The sequence below is a fragment of the Octopus bimaculoides genome, chromosome 23 (genome assembly GCF_046866305.1).
Source record: "Octopus bimaculoides isolate indiv1 chromosome 23, ASM4686630v1, whole genome shotgun sequence".
Taxonomy (NCBI): Eukaryota; Metazoa; Mollusca; class Cephalopoda; order Octopoda; family Octopodidae; genus Octopus; species Octopus bimaculoides.
The window spans coordinates 13740485-13758584 of record NC_142950.1 but is presented as its reverse complement, the minus strand read 5'-3'; the positions used below and the strand labels follow the sequence as shown (position 1 = coordinate 13758584).

The 18100-nt window shown below is 41.7% G+C and overlaps 1 protein-coding gene across 1 annotated transcript in view; it reads right to left on the bottom strand.

Annotated features, from left to right (window-relative positions):
* Positions 1 to 18100, bottom strand: part of LOC106869526 (mitochondrial substrate carrier family protein S) — a 38624-nt gene that overhangs the window by 20023 nt on the left and 501 nt on the right. The window contains exon 2 of the mRNA XM_014915300.3: positions 2105 to 2258. Coding sequence (XP_014770786.1) covers positions 2105 to 2258 — 154 coding nt within the window. The remainder of the gene's footprint in view (positions 1 to 2104; positions 2259 to 18100) is intronic.

Genomic DNA, 18100 nt, shown 5'->3' with positions numbered 1-18100 from the left:
TTCAGTTTTTCTAAGCCCTGTAAAAGAACTCAGAAGGTTGGGCCTCCAATGAGGCCTTTCGCAAAACCCTTAAAGTCAGGAACTTTTCAGTAACCCCTTGTATCTCCTTTACAGGAATACAATTGTTTCGGTCTCTCTATAATACTTAAACTCCTCAATACTAGTACCACTACTGAGTTGAGGGGCAGAAGGGGGTCTTGTCATGCAAGTTACTCAGTGGCATTACTGATGCTGGTTGTATGTAAAAAGCACCCAGTTACACTCTGTAAAATGGCTGACATCAGGAAGGGCATCCAGCTGTTGGAAACCTGCCAAAACAGAGAGAAGAGTTTAGTGCACACTTAAGGCTCACAAGCTCCTGTCAAACCATCCAACCCATGTCAGGAAGGAGGACATTAAGGGATGATGATGATGACGTGCTCTTACAGCACATTTTAATACCTAATCTTCTTTTATCTTTTACTTGTTTCAGTCAATAGACCATGGCCATGCTGTGGCACTGCCTTGAAGAATTCCTAGTCAATGAATTGACTCCCAATACGTTACTTTTTTAAGCCTGGAACTTATTCTATTGATCTCTTTTGCTAAACTACTAAGTTATGGAGATGTAAACACACCAGCACTGGTTGTTAAACAGTGGTGGAGGACAAACACAGACACAAAGACACTCACACATACACATATATATACAACGGTCTTCTTTCAGTTTCTGTCAACCAAATCCACTCACAAGACTAGTTGGCCTGAGGTTATAGTAGGTGTCATGCAGTGGGACTGAACCTGGAAACTATATGGTTGGGAAGCAAGCTTCTTACCACTCAGCCACTCTCTCTACATTTCAAATATTGCCCCAAACATAATGCACCTATGTAATCCTGTAGCATTCAGATCACTCTGTCAAATGTGATGCTTCTCTATTCCCATTGTTTTGAATTAGTCATGCATGATCTTGAGATTTCAATGACGTGATTGTTTATGTGTAGGTCCTGTTCACCATTCTCTTTCCCCTCTCTTCTAAATGGGAGTAGCAATGCAGCTCTTCTACAAGAACCTGCTCTGCTCCAACGTCTCTCATCAGGGGCAAGCATGGCTGTGTTGTAAGAAGCTTATTTCCTAACTGCATTGTACCTGGGGCAAGTGTCTTCTACAACAGCCTCAGCCTCACCAAAGCCTTGCGAGTGGATTAGATAGATGGAATCTGAAAGAAGCCCATTGTATGTGTGTGTGTGTATATATATATATATATATATATATATATATATGAGGGGTGCTGAAATGTCGGCGGCTTTGGGTAATAGAAAATACAGGAGAATCAGTTAATTATGATTTTCTTTAACATGTTCCTCTCTCAAATTCATACAATTATTGCAGCAGTTCTTCAGTTTCTATAAGCTCTATAAAAAAACTTGGAAGGTCAGGCCTCCAACCAGGCCTTTCAGATACCCTTAAAGCCAGGAACTTTCCAGCATCCCCTCGTATATATATATATATATATATATATATATATATATATATATATCTGTTTGTTTCTGTGTCTGTAGTTGTACCCCTCCTCCACTGCTTGACAACTGGTATTGGTGTGTTTATGTCCCTATAACTTAGTGGTTTGGCAAAAGAGACCAATAGCATAAGTACTAGGCTTACAATTTGACTAGAAATTCTTCAAGGTGGTGCCCCAGCATGGGCACAGTCTAATGGCTAAAACAAGTAAAAAATAAAAGATTTCCTGAGGGTTCAATCTTGTGAGTTGCATGACTGAACAGCCTCTGCAAATATGAGAAGCCGGATCTGGCCAGTTTGAACTATTTTGGCTGGATTCGGCTGGTTCAAGTGCTAAAGGGTTAAAGTCAATGCAGGAGCTTCTACCTGGTTATTAATCAGCAAGAAATAACAGTCAAATCTTCCTGAAATCACACTAAACAGCATAAAAGAAGACATGCAGGATGGATAATGTAATCTTAGATACAGTGTGATGGTGAAGGTGATGGTAAAAGTGATGCAAGGAGAGGGGTGGTGACAATGGTGATGGCAATGATAATCTAGTGAATATAATGGAGAGTTTTCTTGATTTATTTTTCTTTTTTAGTAATAAAGGATTGCTTACCTGTAGAAGCCTCGAATTCCCTGAGTTTGAAAAGTCTTCACAAAAGTCTGAAACATGTTGGTCTTTTCAAAACCATGTTGACCCTGCATTTTTGTTTTGATTGTGTCAATGGGGTGCCCCACTGAAATGCTGGTCAAGCCATATAGTACACCAACTGAAAAACAGAGAAACAAGTAGAAAACCTTACACCAAAAGATAAAAGTCTGTTTTCTTGACTATCTATCCATCTTGCCTGCCCACTATTCCATGAAGGATCATAAGGTTAGAACCCTCAGGGTCCCCCGCTTTCATAGAGTCCTATCAGAAGCCATTATACATTTCAGTTAGATTTCCAAGTGCGACCAACTGAGACTATGGATATTATCCAACCATCACATTCTTGGTCTACCCCTGGATATTCTGCCAGTTGTGGCCATAGTCCTCAGGCACCTCGTCCATAGGGTCCTATCAGAAGCAGCCATAATCACTTTCCAGCTGGCTTCCCAAGCATGACCAAATGAGACGGTGGACTTCATCCACCTATCTTTTTCTTGGTCTATCTCCAGGTCTCCTGCCTGTTAACTCAGGTTGAAGAATTTGTCTTGTGATTCTTTCCTGTGACATTCAAATCACATTCTAGAGTTGTGACCTCTAATTGGTAAAAATTAAAAATTTCAAGAACCAAATATGGCTGGGTGGGGAAGAAGTTTGTTTCACCATTGTGTGCTCATGCCATATCTAAAACAAATGGGTAACACCAAGGCCAAGCGCCATTCCCTATATCCTTAGGTTGATCAAGCCCTTGTGAATGAGATTTAGTAGATAGAATTCTAAGTCCATCATGTGTATGTGTGTTTGCATGTATCTATATAGATGTAAGTGTGCATGTCTGCAACACCCTATCTCCATCCTCTATTTCTCCACTTCTAAACTGATATCCTCTGCATCCAACTTGTTCCTTATCTCTAATCATCTGTCACACTATTCTCACTCAGTGCATATTTACCCGTATACATACTTTTTTTGCTCCTCTATCCTCTTCTGTCTCTCATACCTTGACCTCACATCACCCCCACTCTCTCTCTCTCTATCTAAATGGACAAGCCATGCATTCACCCCTTCAACAAGACATTCACTCCTTTCCCCTCTATCATACGTTCATATCCATCGACACAATACCTTACCCAGCTGAGGGGTACTGTCTTGTGGGTACTTGGTGATCTCACTAGTATGGGTGCCATAAAAAAAAAGGCACCAACACACTCACGCTCTGTGAAGTGGTTGGCATTGAGAAGGGCATCAAGGTGTAGAAATCATGCCAAAGGGGACGTTGGAATTCTGCAAAACCCTTTGCTTCAGATGTTCATATTGAACTGTCCAACCCATGCCAGCAATGAAAAGGGGATGTTAAATGAGGATGATGTGTGTGTGCATGTATGTAAGAGTGTGCATGTGTGTATGTATGTAAGAGTGTGTGAGTGTGTGCATGTAAGTGTGTGTGTGTGAGTGTGTGCATGTAAGTGTGTGTGTGAGTGTGTGCATGTATGTGTGTGTGTATATGTGAGTGTGCATGTATGTAAGAGTGTATGTGTGAGTGCACACAGATGCTTGTACGTGAGTGTGTGTGTGTTGTTTGTTCGTTTGTACATTTAATGACCGTTTTCCCAAAGTATCTTACCTGGTACAGGAATTGATTTTGAAGTAGGATTTTACAACCAGATAGGTGTGACTGTGTGGTAAGAATTTTGCTTCCCAACCACATAGTTCTGGGTTCAATCCCACTGTGTAGCACATTGGCCAAGTATCTTCTACTATAGCACCAGGTTAACCAAAGCCTTGAAGAGTGGATTTGGTAAATGAAAACTGTGTGGAAGCCTGTGATATATATATGTGTGTGTGTGTGTGTAAATGTGTGTGTCTTTGTGTCTATGTTTGTTTCTCCACCACAGCTTCACAATCAGCATTGGCTTGTTATATACTCATACTTTTACTTTTATTACTAGTTTCAGTCATTTGACTGTGGTCATGCTGGAGCACCGCCTTTAGTCAAACAAATCAATCTCAGGACTTATTCTTTGTAAGCTTAGTACTTATTCTATCGGTCTCTTTTGCTGAACTGCTAAGTTACAGGTATGTAAATACACCAACATCAGTGTCAAGCGATGATGGGGGGGACAAACACAGACACACATACACTATATATATATATATATATATATATATATATATATATATATATACGACGGTTTTCTTTCAGTTTCCATCTACCAAATCCACTCAAGGATTTGGTTGGTCCAAAGCTATAGCAGAAGTCACTTGCCCAAGGTGCCAAACAGTGGGACTGAACCCGGAACCATGTGGTTAGGAAGCACGCTTCTTACCACACAGCCACTCCTGCACCTGAATATTACGGTATGGTGAATATTAATATATGAGAATAGCACAGGCTGTAGTTGTGTATTGGTGTTATATTAGCTGAGATGGTGTGATTATGGCTATAGTTGGTGTGTAGTAGTTTAGTATTGGTAATTAGTACAACAGCAAGTGATGCTGTAGATCTGCATGGCACACTGTGTGTGGTAAAGGGGGATGTATTTTGGTGCAGCTGAAATATAAATTAACTAACAGAAAACAGTCACATCCCTATCAACTCTGTTGCCTCAATTATGAAGAAACCAGAACCATTGAACTGGTCCAGGATATATCATATTATATTTTCTCATATATAAATAGCAATTTTTGTCTGTCAGTTATCATAGTGCCTAAACCAGTGACCCAATATTCATGAAACTTAGCATACATGTTACACTCACATCTAGTTCAATAATAGGCTAATTGGATTTCAATGAAAATCTATAATGTGCCCCCCAGTGGGGTTGGGCGAATTATATAATAAAATGAGGAGGGTGCAAAATGTATTAGTTGAGGGATTTGCAGTAGTAGAATGAGGGTGACTTATATCAGGGAAGGTGAGAACGGTGTTATGTAAGTGACAAATATTGAGTGGTAATGGGATGCTAATGTTAATACAGCTGTCATATAGATGTGATGCTACATACATACTTTTGTAAATACATAGATATAACATAAACACACACACACAGAATTATTCTAGCAGTCTTTTTTACCGAACCACTAAGTTACAGGAATGTAAACAGACCAACATCAGTTGTCAAGCGATGTTGGGGAGACAAACAGACACACATACATATATATACATATATGACGGGCTTCTTGCAGTTTCTGTCTACCAAATCCACTTACAAGGCTTTGGTCGGCCCGGAGCTATAATAGAAGACACTTCCAGAAAGTGCGACGCAGTGGGACTGAACCCGGGACCATGTGGTTGGTAAGTAAGCTACTTACCACGCAGCCACTCCTGTGTGTGTGTATATATATATATATATATATATATATATATATATATATATATATATATATAATATTTATATATATATACGCACACACACATATATACATTCTATTGAGAGATGAATCTGGCTTTCATTTTGGAAATGTTGCATGTGAGGGTTACTTCATGTATTGAGAGAGAGAGAGAGAGAAAGAATTTTCTGGTCCAAGATATTATAGTGGTTTGGCAAAGAGAGACCAACAGAAGTACTAGGCTTTAAAAAGAAAAGTCTTGGGGTCCAGCATGGCTGCAGTTGAATGACTGAAAAAGAATAAAAGAATGTATGTATGAAACAGAGTGGAGGCACATGGCCTAGTGGTTAGAGCAGCAGACTTGTGGCCGAGGGATTGCAGGTTAGAATCTCAGACCATGTGATGTGTTTATGACAAAACACCTAAGCTTCACGTGGTTCCAGCAGAGGGTAATGGCGAACTTCTGCTGATTAAATTGCCACAACTTTCTCTCACTCTCTTCGCCTGCATCTAGCAGCTCACCTGCGATGGACTGGTGTCCTGTCCAGGTGGGGAACCTATATGCCAACGAAACTGGAAAACCGGCCCTTATGAGCCAAGCATGGCTCAAGAAGCAACAAACAGCAACATACATGAGCACACACACAAATAATGCATTTGTGCTTGTGTGTGTGTATACACACACACACACACACATATATTCACACACATACCTATATACACTCTTTTGAGAGAGAAATCTGGCCTATATTTTGGAGATGTGTGCTTGATTGTTACTGCATGTATTGAGGGGTTGGGGGAGGATGTATCTGTGTCTCAGTGACTGTTGCCAGACATTGTGTGCCAACTATTTTACAATTAAACTTATGTAAGTGAGGAGAAAGGGTACACACACACACACTTTATACTTATGCACACATTACACATACATATGCTCTAATTAGTATATATATAGATAAGCACACATGCATATATATATATATGCATACATATATAGAAATAAAGGCATACATATACACACATACATACAAATGGATATTATTATACATAGATATGCATACATATATATATCTATTTACATATACATACAGATGCACATAATCATACATAGATATGCACATATATATGCACACACACACACACACACACATATATATATATATACATGTACACATTCACATTATTATACATTGATATGCACACATACATATATGCATGCATATATATATGCACATATACACATTATTATATATAAGTATGCACACATGTATACATGCACATTAGATATGCATATATATCTAATGCATACATATGTATATATGCAGGCATATTTTTTGATGCATACATATATACAGCACATATACATACATTATTGTATACAGATATGCACACACACACACATATATGCATGCATACATATGCACATTTGCACAGGGATTAGAATAGAGGAAATGAAAAGAGTTGTTTGAAGTGTGAAGTCAAGGCCAGGCAGCTTTGGAGAAAAATGCAACCAATGTCAACACTGCCTTTCAAATACTCTGTGGCAGTGGGGAGGTAATGGAATAAGTCCCAGCTGAGTACTTGACTGATTGGGTGGCTGAGTGAGTATATGTGCGTGAGTGTGAGTGAGTGAGTGTAGAGGAGTGAGTGAATGAGTGCATACGTGAGTGAGTGCACTTATGCATGGGTGAGTGAGTGAGGCTAATTGAAGTGTGGTTAGATTGGTTTCAAGACCTGGGTTCAGCCCCACTGTGTGGCACCTCAGGTAAGTGTCTTCTGTTGGGGCCCTAATCCCTAAAGCAGCTGACATGTACTCAAATACCTTTAAACCCTAGCATTTCATTTTTTTTTTTCTCTCAAAGGTCAAAATGTTTCTATATCCTTTTTTGCTAAGAGAGTAGAGGTGTGATTTAGAAAAGATTTGGCTGCTGTTTCTAGAAGTCTGAACGACCACATAAAGAGATGATTACCAATGCTTTATCTTACATCATTTACTTCCTTCAGTCAGTACACTGTGGCCATGCTGGGGCACTGCATTGAAGAATTTTTAGTTGAATGAATCAAACCCAGTACTTTTTTTTTTTAAGCCAAGTATTTATTCTATTGGTCTCTTTTGTCAAACCACCAAGTTGCAGGGATGTAAACACACCAACACTGGTTGTCAGGTGATGGTGGGACAAACACAGACACAAAGACACACACACACACACATATATATACACAAGCATGTCACCTGAATCCCTCTTCAACTAAGCGATCCTAATCTTGCAGACTCATGGGTGCTAGTGCTACATAAAAAGCACCTATGCTGGTGCCACAAAGAAACTCCCATATACCGGTGCTGTGTAAAGGCACCCATTACACTCTGTAAAGTGGTTGACTTTAGGAAGGGCATCCAGCCATAGAAACTATGCCAAATCAGACATGGAGCCCAGGCAGCTCTTCAGATGTGGCCATCTCCTGTCAAACTGTCCAACCCATGACAACATGGAAAATGGACATTGAATGATAATCACCTGCATGGGAGCCAGTCCAGCGGTCATTGCCAGTGCTGCTGGACTGGCTCCCGTGCAGGTGGCACGTAAAAAACACCTTTTTGAGCGTGGCCATAGCCAGTACTGTGTGACTGGCCCTCGTGCCAGTGGAACGTAAAAGCACCCACTACCCTCTCGGAGTGGTTGGCATTAGGAAGGGCATCCAGCTGTAGTAACTCTGCCAGATCAGATTGGAGCCTGGTGCAGCCTTCTGGCTTGCCAGTCCTCAGTCAAATCGTCCAACCCATGCTAGCATGGAAAGCGGACGTTAAACAATGATGATGATGATGATGACTCTCATTCAGTTTCTGTCTACCAAATCTACTCACGAGGCTTTGGTCAGCTCAAGGCCATAGCAGAAGACACTTGCCCAAGGTGCAACACAGTGGGACTGAACCTCGAACTATGAGGTTGGAAGCAAACTTCTTACCACACAACCACACCTGTGTATATAAGTTTCTATAACTTTGTCCCTCTACCTTCCTCTGCATAAACTTAAGAGTAAACCTTGTTTTACACTACAAGAGAAAATTCTTCACTACACTAAATATTTCCTTACTCTCTTAGTACACTTCTGCTTACAAAATACTGTATTTTCCAGCATAAAAGTAAAATTTTTCAGACTAAAATTTACAGTCAAAATAGATAGGTCGACATATAAACCAGGATGACTGTGGAGTACCCAAAATTCCATGTGAAAAGCAGCAGGATTTAGAAAGATAGCCAAAATATTTGTGTACCTCCGTCACTGTCACCACACTACAATGTAGACAGGTGTACCTCCATCACTGTCACCGCACTACAATGCAGACAGGTGTACCTCCATCACTGTCACCACACTACAATGTAGACAGGTGTACCTCCATCACTGTCACCGCACTACAATGTAGACAGGCGTACCTCCATCACTGTCACCGCACTACAATGTAGACAGGCGTACCTCCATCACTGTCACCGCACTACAATGTAGACAGGTGTACCTCCATCACTGTCACCACACTACAATGTAGACAGGTGTACCTCCATCACTGTCACCACACTACAATGTAGACAGGTGTACCTCCATCACTGTCACCACACTACAATGTAGACAGGTGTACCTCCATCACTGTCACCACACTACAATGTAGACAGGTGTACCTCCATCACTGTCACCACACTACAATGTAGACAGGTGTACCTCCATCACTGTCACCACACTACAATGTAGACAGGTGTACCTCCATCACTGTCACCACACTACAATGTAGACAGGTGTACCTCCATCACTGTCACCACACTACAATGTAGACAGGTGTACCTCCATCACTGTCACCACACTACAATGTAGACAGGTGTACCTCCATCACTGTCACCACACTACAATGTAGACAGGTGTACCTCCATCACTGTCACCACACTACAATGTAGACAGGTGTACCTCCATCACTGTCACCACACTACAATGTAGACAGGTGTACCTCCATCACTGTCACCACACTACAATGTAGACAGGCGTACCTCCATCACTGTCACCACACTACAATGTAGACAGGTGTACCTCCATCACTGTCACCACACTACAATGTAGACAGGTGTACCTCCATCACTGTCACCACACTACAATGTAGACAGGCGTACCTCCATCACTGTCACCACACTACAATGTAGACAGGCGTACCTCCATCACTGTCACCACACTACAATGTAGACAGGTGTACCTCCATCACTGTCACCACACTACAATGTAGACAGGTGTACCTCTATCACTGTCACCACACTACAATGTAGACAGGTGTACCTCCATCACTGTCACCACACTACAATGTAGACAGGTGTACCTCCATCACTGTCACCACACTACAATGTAGACAGGTGTACCTCCATCACTGTCACCACACTACAATGTAGACAGGTGTACCTCCATCACTGTCACCACACTACAATGTAGACAGGTGTACCTCCATCACTGTCACCACACTACAATGTAGACAGGCGTACCTCCATCACTGTCACCACACTACAATGTAGACAGGCGTACCTCCATCACTGTCACCACACTACAATGTAGACAGGTGTACCTCCATCACTGTCACCACACTACAATGTAGACAGGCGTACCTCCATCACTGTCACCACACTACAATGTAGACAGGTGTACCTCCATCACTGTCACCACACTACAATGTAGACAGGTGTACCTCCATCACTGTCACCACACTACAATGTAGACAGGTGTACCTCCATCACTGTCACCACACTACAATGTAGACAGGCGTACCTCCATCACTGTCACCACACTACAATGTAGACAGGTATACCTCCATCACTGTCACCACATTACAATGTAGACAGGCGTACCTCCATCACTGTCACCACACTACAATGTAGACAGGTGTACCACCATCACTGTCACCACACTACAATGTAGACAGGTGTACCTCCATCACTGTCACCACACTACAATGTAGACAGGTGTACCACCATCACTGTCACCACACTACAATGTAGACAGGTGTACCTCCATCACTGTCACCACACTACAATGTACACAGGTGTACCTCCATCACTGTCACCACACTACAATGTAGACAGGTGTACCTCCATCACTGTCACCGCACTACAATGTAGACAGGCGTACCTCCATCACTGTCACCGCACTACAATGTAGACAGGCGTACCTCCATCACTGTCACCGCACTACAATGTAGACAGGCGTACCTCCATCACTGTCACCACACTACAATGTAGACAGGTGTACCTCCATCACTGTCACCACACTACAATGTAGACAGGTGTACCTCCATCACTGTCACCACACTACAATGTAGACAGGTGTACCTCCATCACTGTCACCACACTACAATGTAGACAGGTGTACCTCCATCACTGTCACCACAATACAATGTAGACAGGTGTACCTCCATCACTGTCACCACACTACAATGTAGACAGGTGTACCTCCATCACTGTCACCACACTACAATGTAGACAGGTGTACCTCCATCACTGTCACCACACTACAATGTAGACAGGTGTACCTCCATCACTGTCACCACACTACAATGTAGACATGTGTACCTCCATCACTGTCACCACACTACAATGTAGACAGGTGTACCTCCATCACTGTCACCACACTACAATGTAGACAGGTGTACCTCCATCACTGTCACCACACTACAATGTAGACAGGCGTACCTCCATCACTGTCACCACACTACAATGTAGACAGGCGTACCTCCATCACTGTCACCACACTACAATGTAGACAGGTGTACCTCCATCACTGTCACCACACTACAATGTAGACAGGTGTACCTCCATCACTGTCACCACACTACAATGTAGACAGGTGTACCTCCATCACTGTCACCACACTACAATATAGACAGGCGTACCTCCATCACTGTCACCACACTACAATGTAGACAGGCGTACCTCCATCACTGTCACCACACTACAATGTAGACAGGCGTACCTCCATCACTGTCACCACACTACAATGTAGACAGGCGTACCTCCATCACTGTCACCACACTACAATGTAGACAGGTGTACCTCTATCACTGTCACCACACTACAATGTAGACAGGTGTACCTCCATCACTGTCACCACACTACAATGTAGACAGGTGTACCTCCATCACTGTCACCACACTACAATGTAGACAGGTGTACCTCCATCACTGTCACCACACTACAATGTAGACAGGTGTACCTCTATCACTGTCACCACACTACAATGTAGACAGGTGTACCTCCATCACTGTCACCACACTACAATGTAGACAGGTGTACCTCCATCACTGTCACCACACTACAATGTAGACAGGTGTACCTCCATCACTGTCACCACACTACAATGTAGACAGGTGTACCTCCATCACTGTCACCACACTACAATGTAGACAGGTGTACCTCCATCACTGTCACCACACTACAATGTAGACAGGTGTACCTCCATCACTGTCACCACACTACAATGTAGACAGGTGTACCTCCATCACTGTCACCACACTACAATGTAGACAGGTGTACCTCCATCACTGTCACCACACTACAATGTAGACAGGTGTACCTCTATCACTGTCACCACACTACAATGTAGACAGGTGTACCTCCATCACTGTCACCACACTACAATGTAGACAGGTGTACCTCCATCACTGTCACCACACTACAATGTAGACAGGCGTACCTCCATCACTGTCACCACACTACAATGTAGACAGGCGTACCTCCATCACTGTCACCACACTACAATGTAGACAGGCGTACCTCCATCACTGTCACCACACTACAATGTAGACAGGCGTACCTCCATCACTGTCACCACACTACAATGTAGACAGGTGTACCTCCATCACTGTCACCACACTACAATGTAGACAGGTGTACCTCCATCACTGTCACCACACTACAATGTAGACAGGTGTACCTCCATCACTGTCACCACACTACAATGTAGACAGGTGTACCACCATCACTGTCACCACACTACAATGTAGACAGGTGTACCTCCATCACTGTCACCACACTACAATGTAGACAGGTGTACCTCCATCACTGTCACCACACTACAATGTAGACAGGTGTACCACCATCACTGTCACCACACTACAATGTAGACAGGTACGAATGCCACAAATTCATAAAGATGACAATGACAGAAGCCACACACAAATTCCACCCCTCTCACCACTCTTTCAAATGCTTATATGTGGATTAGACCTTTTAATAGTAACATTGAAAAAGAAACAAACAAGAAATCTTTTGTACAATAAGATTTGTATTGTTCTAGTTATGGGCATTGATATATTTGGATGTAGGACACATGAAAATACACATACACACACAGATACACAATAGATATATTCATACGCACACATATCATACATTGTAAGACATTGACACACAGCTATACAGGTAGTACACCTGTGCACACAAATCCAATATATGCTTACATAATTAGCTGAATTGGTATCTTAGTGTATGAATGGTAAGAGTGAATGCATGTAGGTGTACATGTGTGTGAGTGTGTAAAGCATGTGTTTTTGTGTGTGTGTGTGTGTGTGTGTGTGTGTGTGTGTGTGTGTGTGCACGTGAGTATGAATGTGTGTATTTGTTCTTTAGATTTCTCAGTTATCAAGGCTTAGACCATATTGGAGTGATGCACACACACTAACACATACATAGTGAGAAGTTCATATATGCACGCGCACACATGCAAACACACATCTATATGTGTGCCTTGCCCTGGGCCCTTAATTTCTGAAGGGGTTTGTGTTTCAGGTAGATGGCCCTGCTCAGTATGCAGTAAAGGAGTAGGTAGTAACTCTATAAGATGTACCCGGTGCAAGCTATGGACACATAAGAGGTGCAGCAATATCAAAGGCAGATTAACTACAAAGTTAGTCTTTGTATGTGGCAGATGTTCAGGTGCAATAAACACTGTATACAAACAGGAAACAATAATCCTTTCTATTATAAGCACAAAGCCTGAAATTTTGGGGAGGGGCTAGTCGGTTATATTGACCCCAGTGCTCCACTGGTACTTATTTTATTGACCCCAAAAGGATGAAAGGCAAAGTCAACCTTGGTGGAATTTGAAACAATAATAATAATGATAATAAAAATAATAATAATATATTTAAATATACAACATTGAATACACCAATATTTAGGTGTAGTTTGTTGCTATCTTGGTTTTCCTCTGCAACATTCATTAATATCACATTTTAGATGCAGTCACAGCTGCAAGGTTCAGAAATTTATTTTGCAGCTGCAGTTCTGAACCTGTTCCCACTACACCTTAGACTTGGCTGGTGTCAGGCTGACCCAACCCATGAGAATGCATCTGGGTTAGACAGAAACTGTGTGGAAGCCTGTCCCATGGATCGTAGAACATTTTGGATAATGAACTTATTCCAACACACAATATAACATTGTCGCTGCTACCACCAGGCAGGCAGGCCCTTTGGGGGGTGCTTTTAGCAGGGTGCTTTTAGCAGGGTGCTTTTAGCAGGGTGCTTTTAGCAGGGTGCTTTTAGCAGGGTGCTTTTAGCAGGGTGCTTTTAGCAGGGTGCACTAGAGGTTATTAAACTCCACCTGAGGTTAATAACCTGATATACCACCCCACCCCCCTCCTATGGGAACCCACGTGTCATGCATTCTTACTTTTTTATTTCTTTCACCTGTCTTATGCCAAGCAGTTATTCTGTGCTGATGAAGTAAAATAACACAGAAACCATTGGTACACACATATTGCTTTGAGCTGAGTGGGGACACTAAGCTCCCTTGTTTGAAAATATAAGGATGCAGATAGTGCGTTGATAGCCAGCTGGAGACAATGTTTCCTGGGGCTAAGTAACAGTAACATTCGTCCTAATAAGGACTGCCATATTATGTTGGCAAATAATCTTTACTATATATATATATATATCATCATCATCATCATCACTTAACATCTGCCTTCCATACCGGCATGGGTGGGATGGTTTGACAGGAGCCAGCCAGGCAGAAGCCTGCACCAGACTTCTGTGACTGTTTTGGCAGGATTTTCACAGCTGGACGCCCTTCCTAACACCAACCGCTCAGCAGAAAAATCTCCCAGCTGTAACCTGGACAGGAGGGTCAACTTACACTAAGCTCTTTTTGTGAGGAATCCTGAGTGTTTAATTTTACTCTTAATCCACCTGAAGTAAATGGTTTCTTTGCATGATGTAACACTTTGTTCATCAATAAAGAACACGTCGGAAACAGCTGCAGTGAACCTCAACCCATCCGTGGTATTGTTTATTCTTCCCCTAACTCGGAACCTTCCATACTTTGGATCTGGAGCCTATAGCAGACTGTGGGATACATGCCATGAGTGTACACCTGTGTGACTTTGAATACACACTGTGTATTCTGTCAGTGCTTGTGAATGTGTGCATAACAGGAATGACAAATCCATATTTACTTTAGTAAGTAATGTCTATGTCAGTGCTCTGGTGTATTATCCCCAACTCTTGGTGCCTTTTACTGTTTGAATACCTGATTCCATTGGGTCCAGAAAATTATATGCAAATACAAATGGAGCACCACCTTAAGGGGTTTTAGTCAAACAAATTGATCCCAGGACTTATTCCTTATAAGCCTAATACTTATTCTATCAGGCCCTTTTGCCGAACTGCTAAGTTATGGGGATGTAAACACACCAACATAAGTTGTTAAGCGATGGTGGTGGTGGGGACAAACAGACACAAACACAAATAAATTATATATACATATGTATATATCTGATGAATTTCTTTCAGTTTCCTTCTCCAAATCCACTCACAAAGCTTTGGTCGGCCCAAGGCTATAGTAAAAGACATTTGTCCAAGGTGCCATGCAGTGGGGCTAAACCCAGAACCATGTGGTTGGGAAGCAAGCTTCTTATCATACAGCCACACCTGCACCTATATATATATATATATATATATATATATATATATATATATATATATACCTTTGATCTTTTACTTGTTGCAGCCATTTTTGACTGTGGCCATGCTGGGGTACCACCTTGAAGGGTTTTTAGTTGAACAAATCAATCCCAGGACTTTTTTTTTTAAAGCTTGGGACTTATTTTATCAGTTTCTTTTGCTGAACTGCTAATGTTAGGTTAAAGATGCCCTTCGGTCATGAATGACCATGGGATTGCACCTACAAAGTTCCGCTCTGAAGCATAAGTCCAGGCAAAGTTGTTTATAGAAGACCAGCAGTCGCCCACACATACCAGCCTCCTCTCTCCACAACACCAAAGTTATCCGAGGGAAAAGCAAAGGGGCCGATACAACTTGGCACCAGCTGAGTGAACTGGAGCAAGGTGAAATGAAGTGTTTTGCTCAAGAACACAACACACAGCCTGGTCCAGGAATCGAACTCACTACCTCATGATTGTGAGCCCAATGCACCTAAGTTATGGGGACGTAAACACACCAACACTGGTTATGAAGCGGTGGTGGGGGACAAAGACACACACCCATATATATATATATATATATATATATATATATATATATATATAAATATATATATATATATATAAATATTCTTTTATTCTTTTCAGTCATTTGACTGCGGCCATGCTGGAGTACTGCTTTTTGTCGAACAAATCAACCCCAGGACTTATTCTTTGCAAGCCTAGTACTTATTCTATCGGTCTCTTTTGTCGAACCGCTAAGTTACGGGGACGTAAACACACCAACATTGGTCGTCAAGCGATTTTGTGTGTGTGTGTGTGGGGGACAAACACAAACATATATATACATATATATACGACGGGCTTCTTTCAGTTTCCGTCTACCAAATCCCCTCATGGGGCTTTGGTCAGCCCGAAGCTACAGTAGGAGACACTTGCCCAAGGTGTCACGCAGTGGGACTGAACCCGGGACCATGTGGTTGGTAAGTAAGCTACTTACCACGCAGCCACTCCTACGCCTACACAACTTTCTTTCAGTTTCCGTCTACCAAATTCACTCACTATAACCCGAGGCTATGGTCGAAGACACTTGCCCAAAGTGCCACACAGTAAAACTGAACCCAGAACTATGTGGTTGGGAAGCAAACTTGTTCCCACAGCCACGCCTGTGGCTATAAAGACACAGACACACACACACGTACACAGCCTTTTCCTTTCCATGACTTCGAAGGCCACCAGCTCTACAACTATTCTGAAACATTTCCACCTCTCATCCTTTCGCGACTGATAAAACAGAGTTAAAGTTCCAGTGAAATACTGAAGTTGATCGCGGCGACTAACGAATTTTCTCTCTTCAAAATTTCAGGCCTTGTGCTTATATTAGAGACAGCTATTCATATAGAATATACATAAATCACGTAGTTAGCATTAAATTAAGTCCTGCTGGATGAGAGCTGAGACCGGGCAGAACAACCACGACGGAGACACGTAACATAATCCTTGAGGAATATTGAGGCTTTTAACCGGTTTGTTAAGCTGTTACTGCTGTTATTGTGGTTGGGTCAACAAGGGCAGCTTATTAAGACTGTATAACAATACAGTACTGACAGAAAGGAAAAGAGATCGAGTGTGTGGATGCGTACGTACGCGTGTGTGTATGTATGTGTGTATACGTACATGTGTGTGTGTATACGTACATGTGTGTGTGTATGTATGTATGTATGTATGTGAATTTATATATGTATACGTGTGCATATATATGCCTGTATGTATACGAATTTATAAGAATAAGCGTACGCGAGTGTGTGTGAATGTATGTATATATGTATTCGAGTGTGTATGAGAGAGAGGGGTTGTTACTAAAATATTCTGTATTGAAAAAACAAATCTATGAAATTTTATGCACATTATATATAATACACACATAGCGGAGCGCCTATTTGATTGCTAACTCTGTTAAAAACAGCAGCGAAATCTTCCAGTTATAACCCTACCGTCTCGAAAAAGAGACACATTGGATAATGTATTCCTTGTTAGACAATGTCCGCTAGAATGACAGACAGGGTGGTCATAGGTGGGATGCCTTTGACCAGTTTTGTTTAGAAAGAGATGACTTCGGAACTAAACAATCGCATACATAAAAACACGTACACACACACGTGTGGAAGAGCGCATCTATCTATCTATCTATCTATGAAATATTTAAAGAATATATTTGTCATTCATGCCACGCAAATGAGCAATATTAATTAAATCTATTAACAGTCTGCGGCGGAAATAAACGCACAGAACATCAGTGAAAAGCCCAACTCTGTCGCAAAATAAGGGAACCAGAAGAAAATAGATGTGGAGTATTCATGCCTTTTTTTTTCTTCACAAAAGAGATTAGCGAATATGAATTAAGTTGTCAAAAGGTGCTTTTTGGCATATTTATGTAGGTGTATCTATTTTTAATTAATGGGTCTTAATAAACCGCTAATAAATAGATACCTTTGGTTAAGAACAATAAAGTAACTGGACTTTTTTTCTATTATCAATATCACACCAGCATATGAAATTACGTATATACACAGCTAGCTACTCATATATACATCACACACACATATATATATATATACGCACAGACATATATGTATAATTAATATGGTGTTTACTGAATGCGTGCACGCA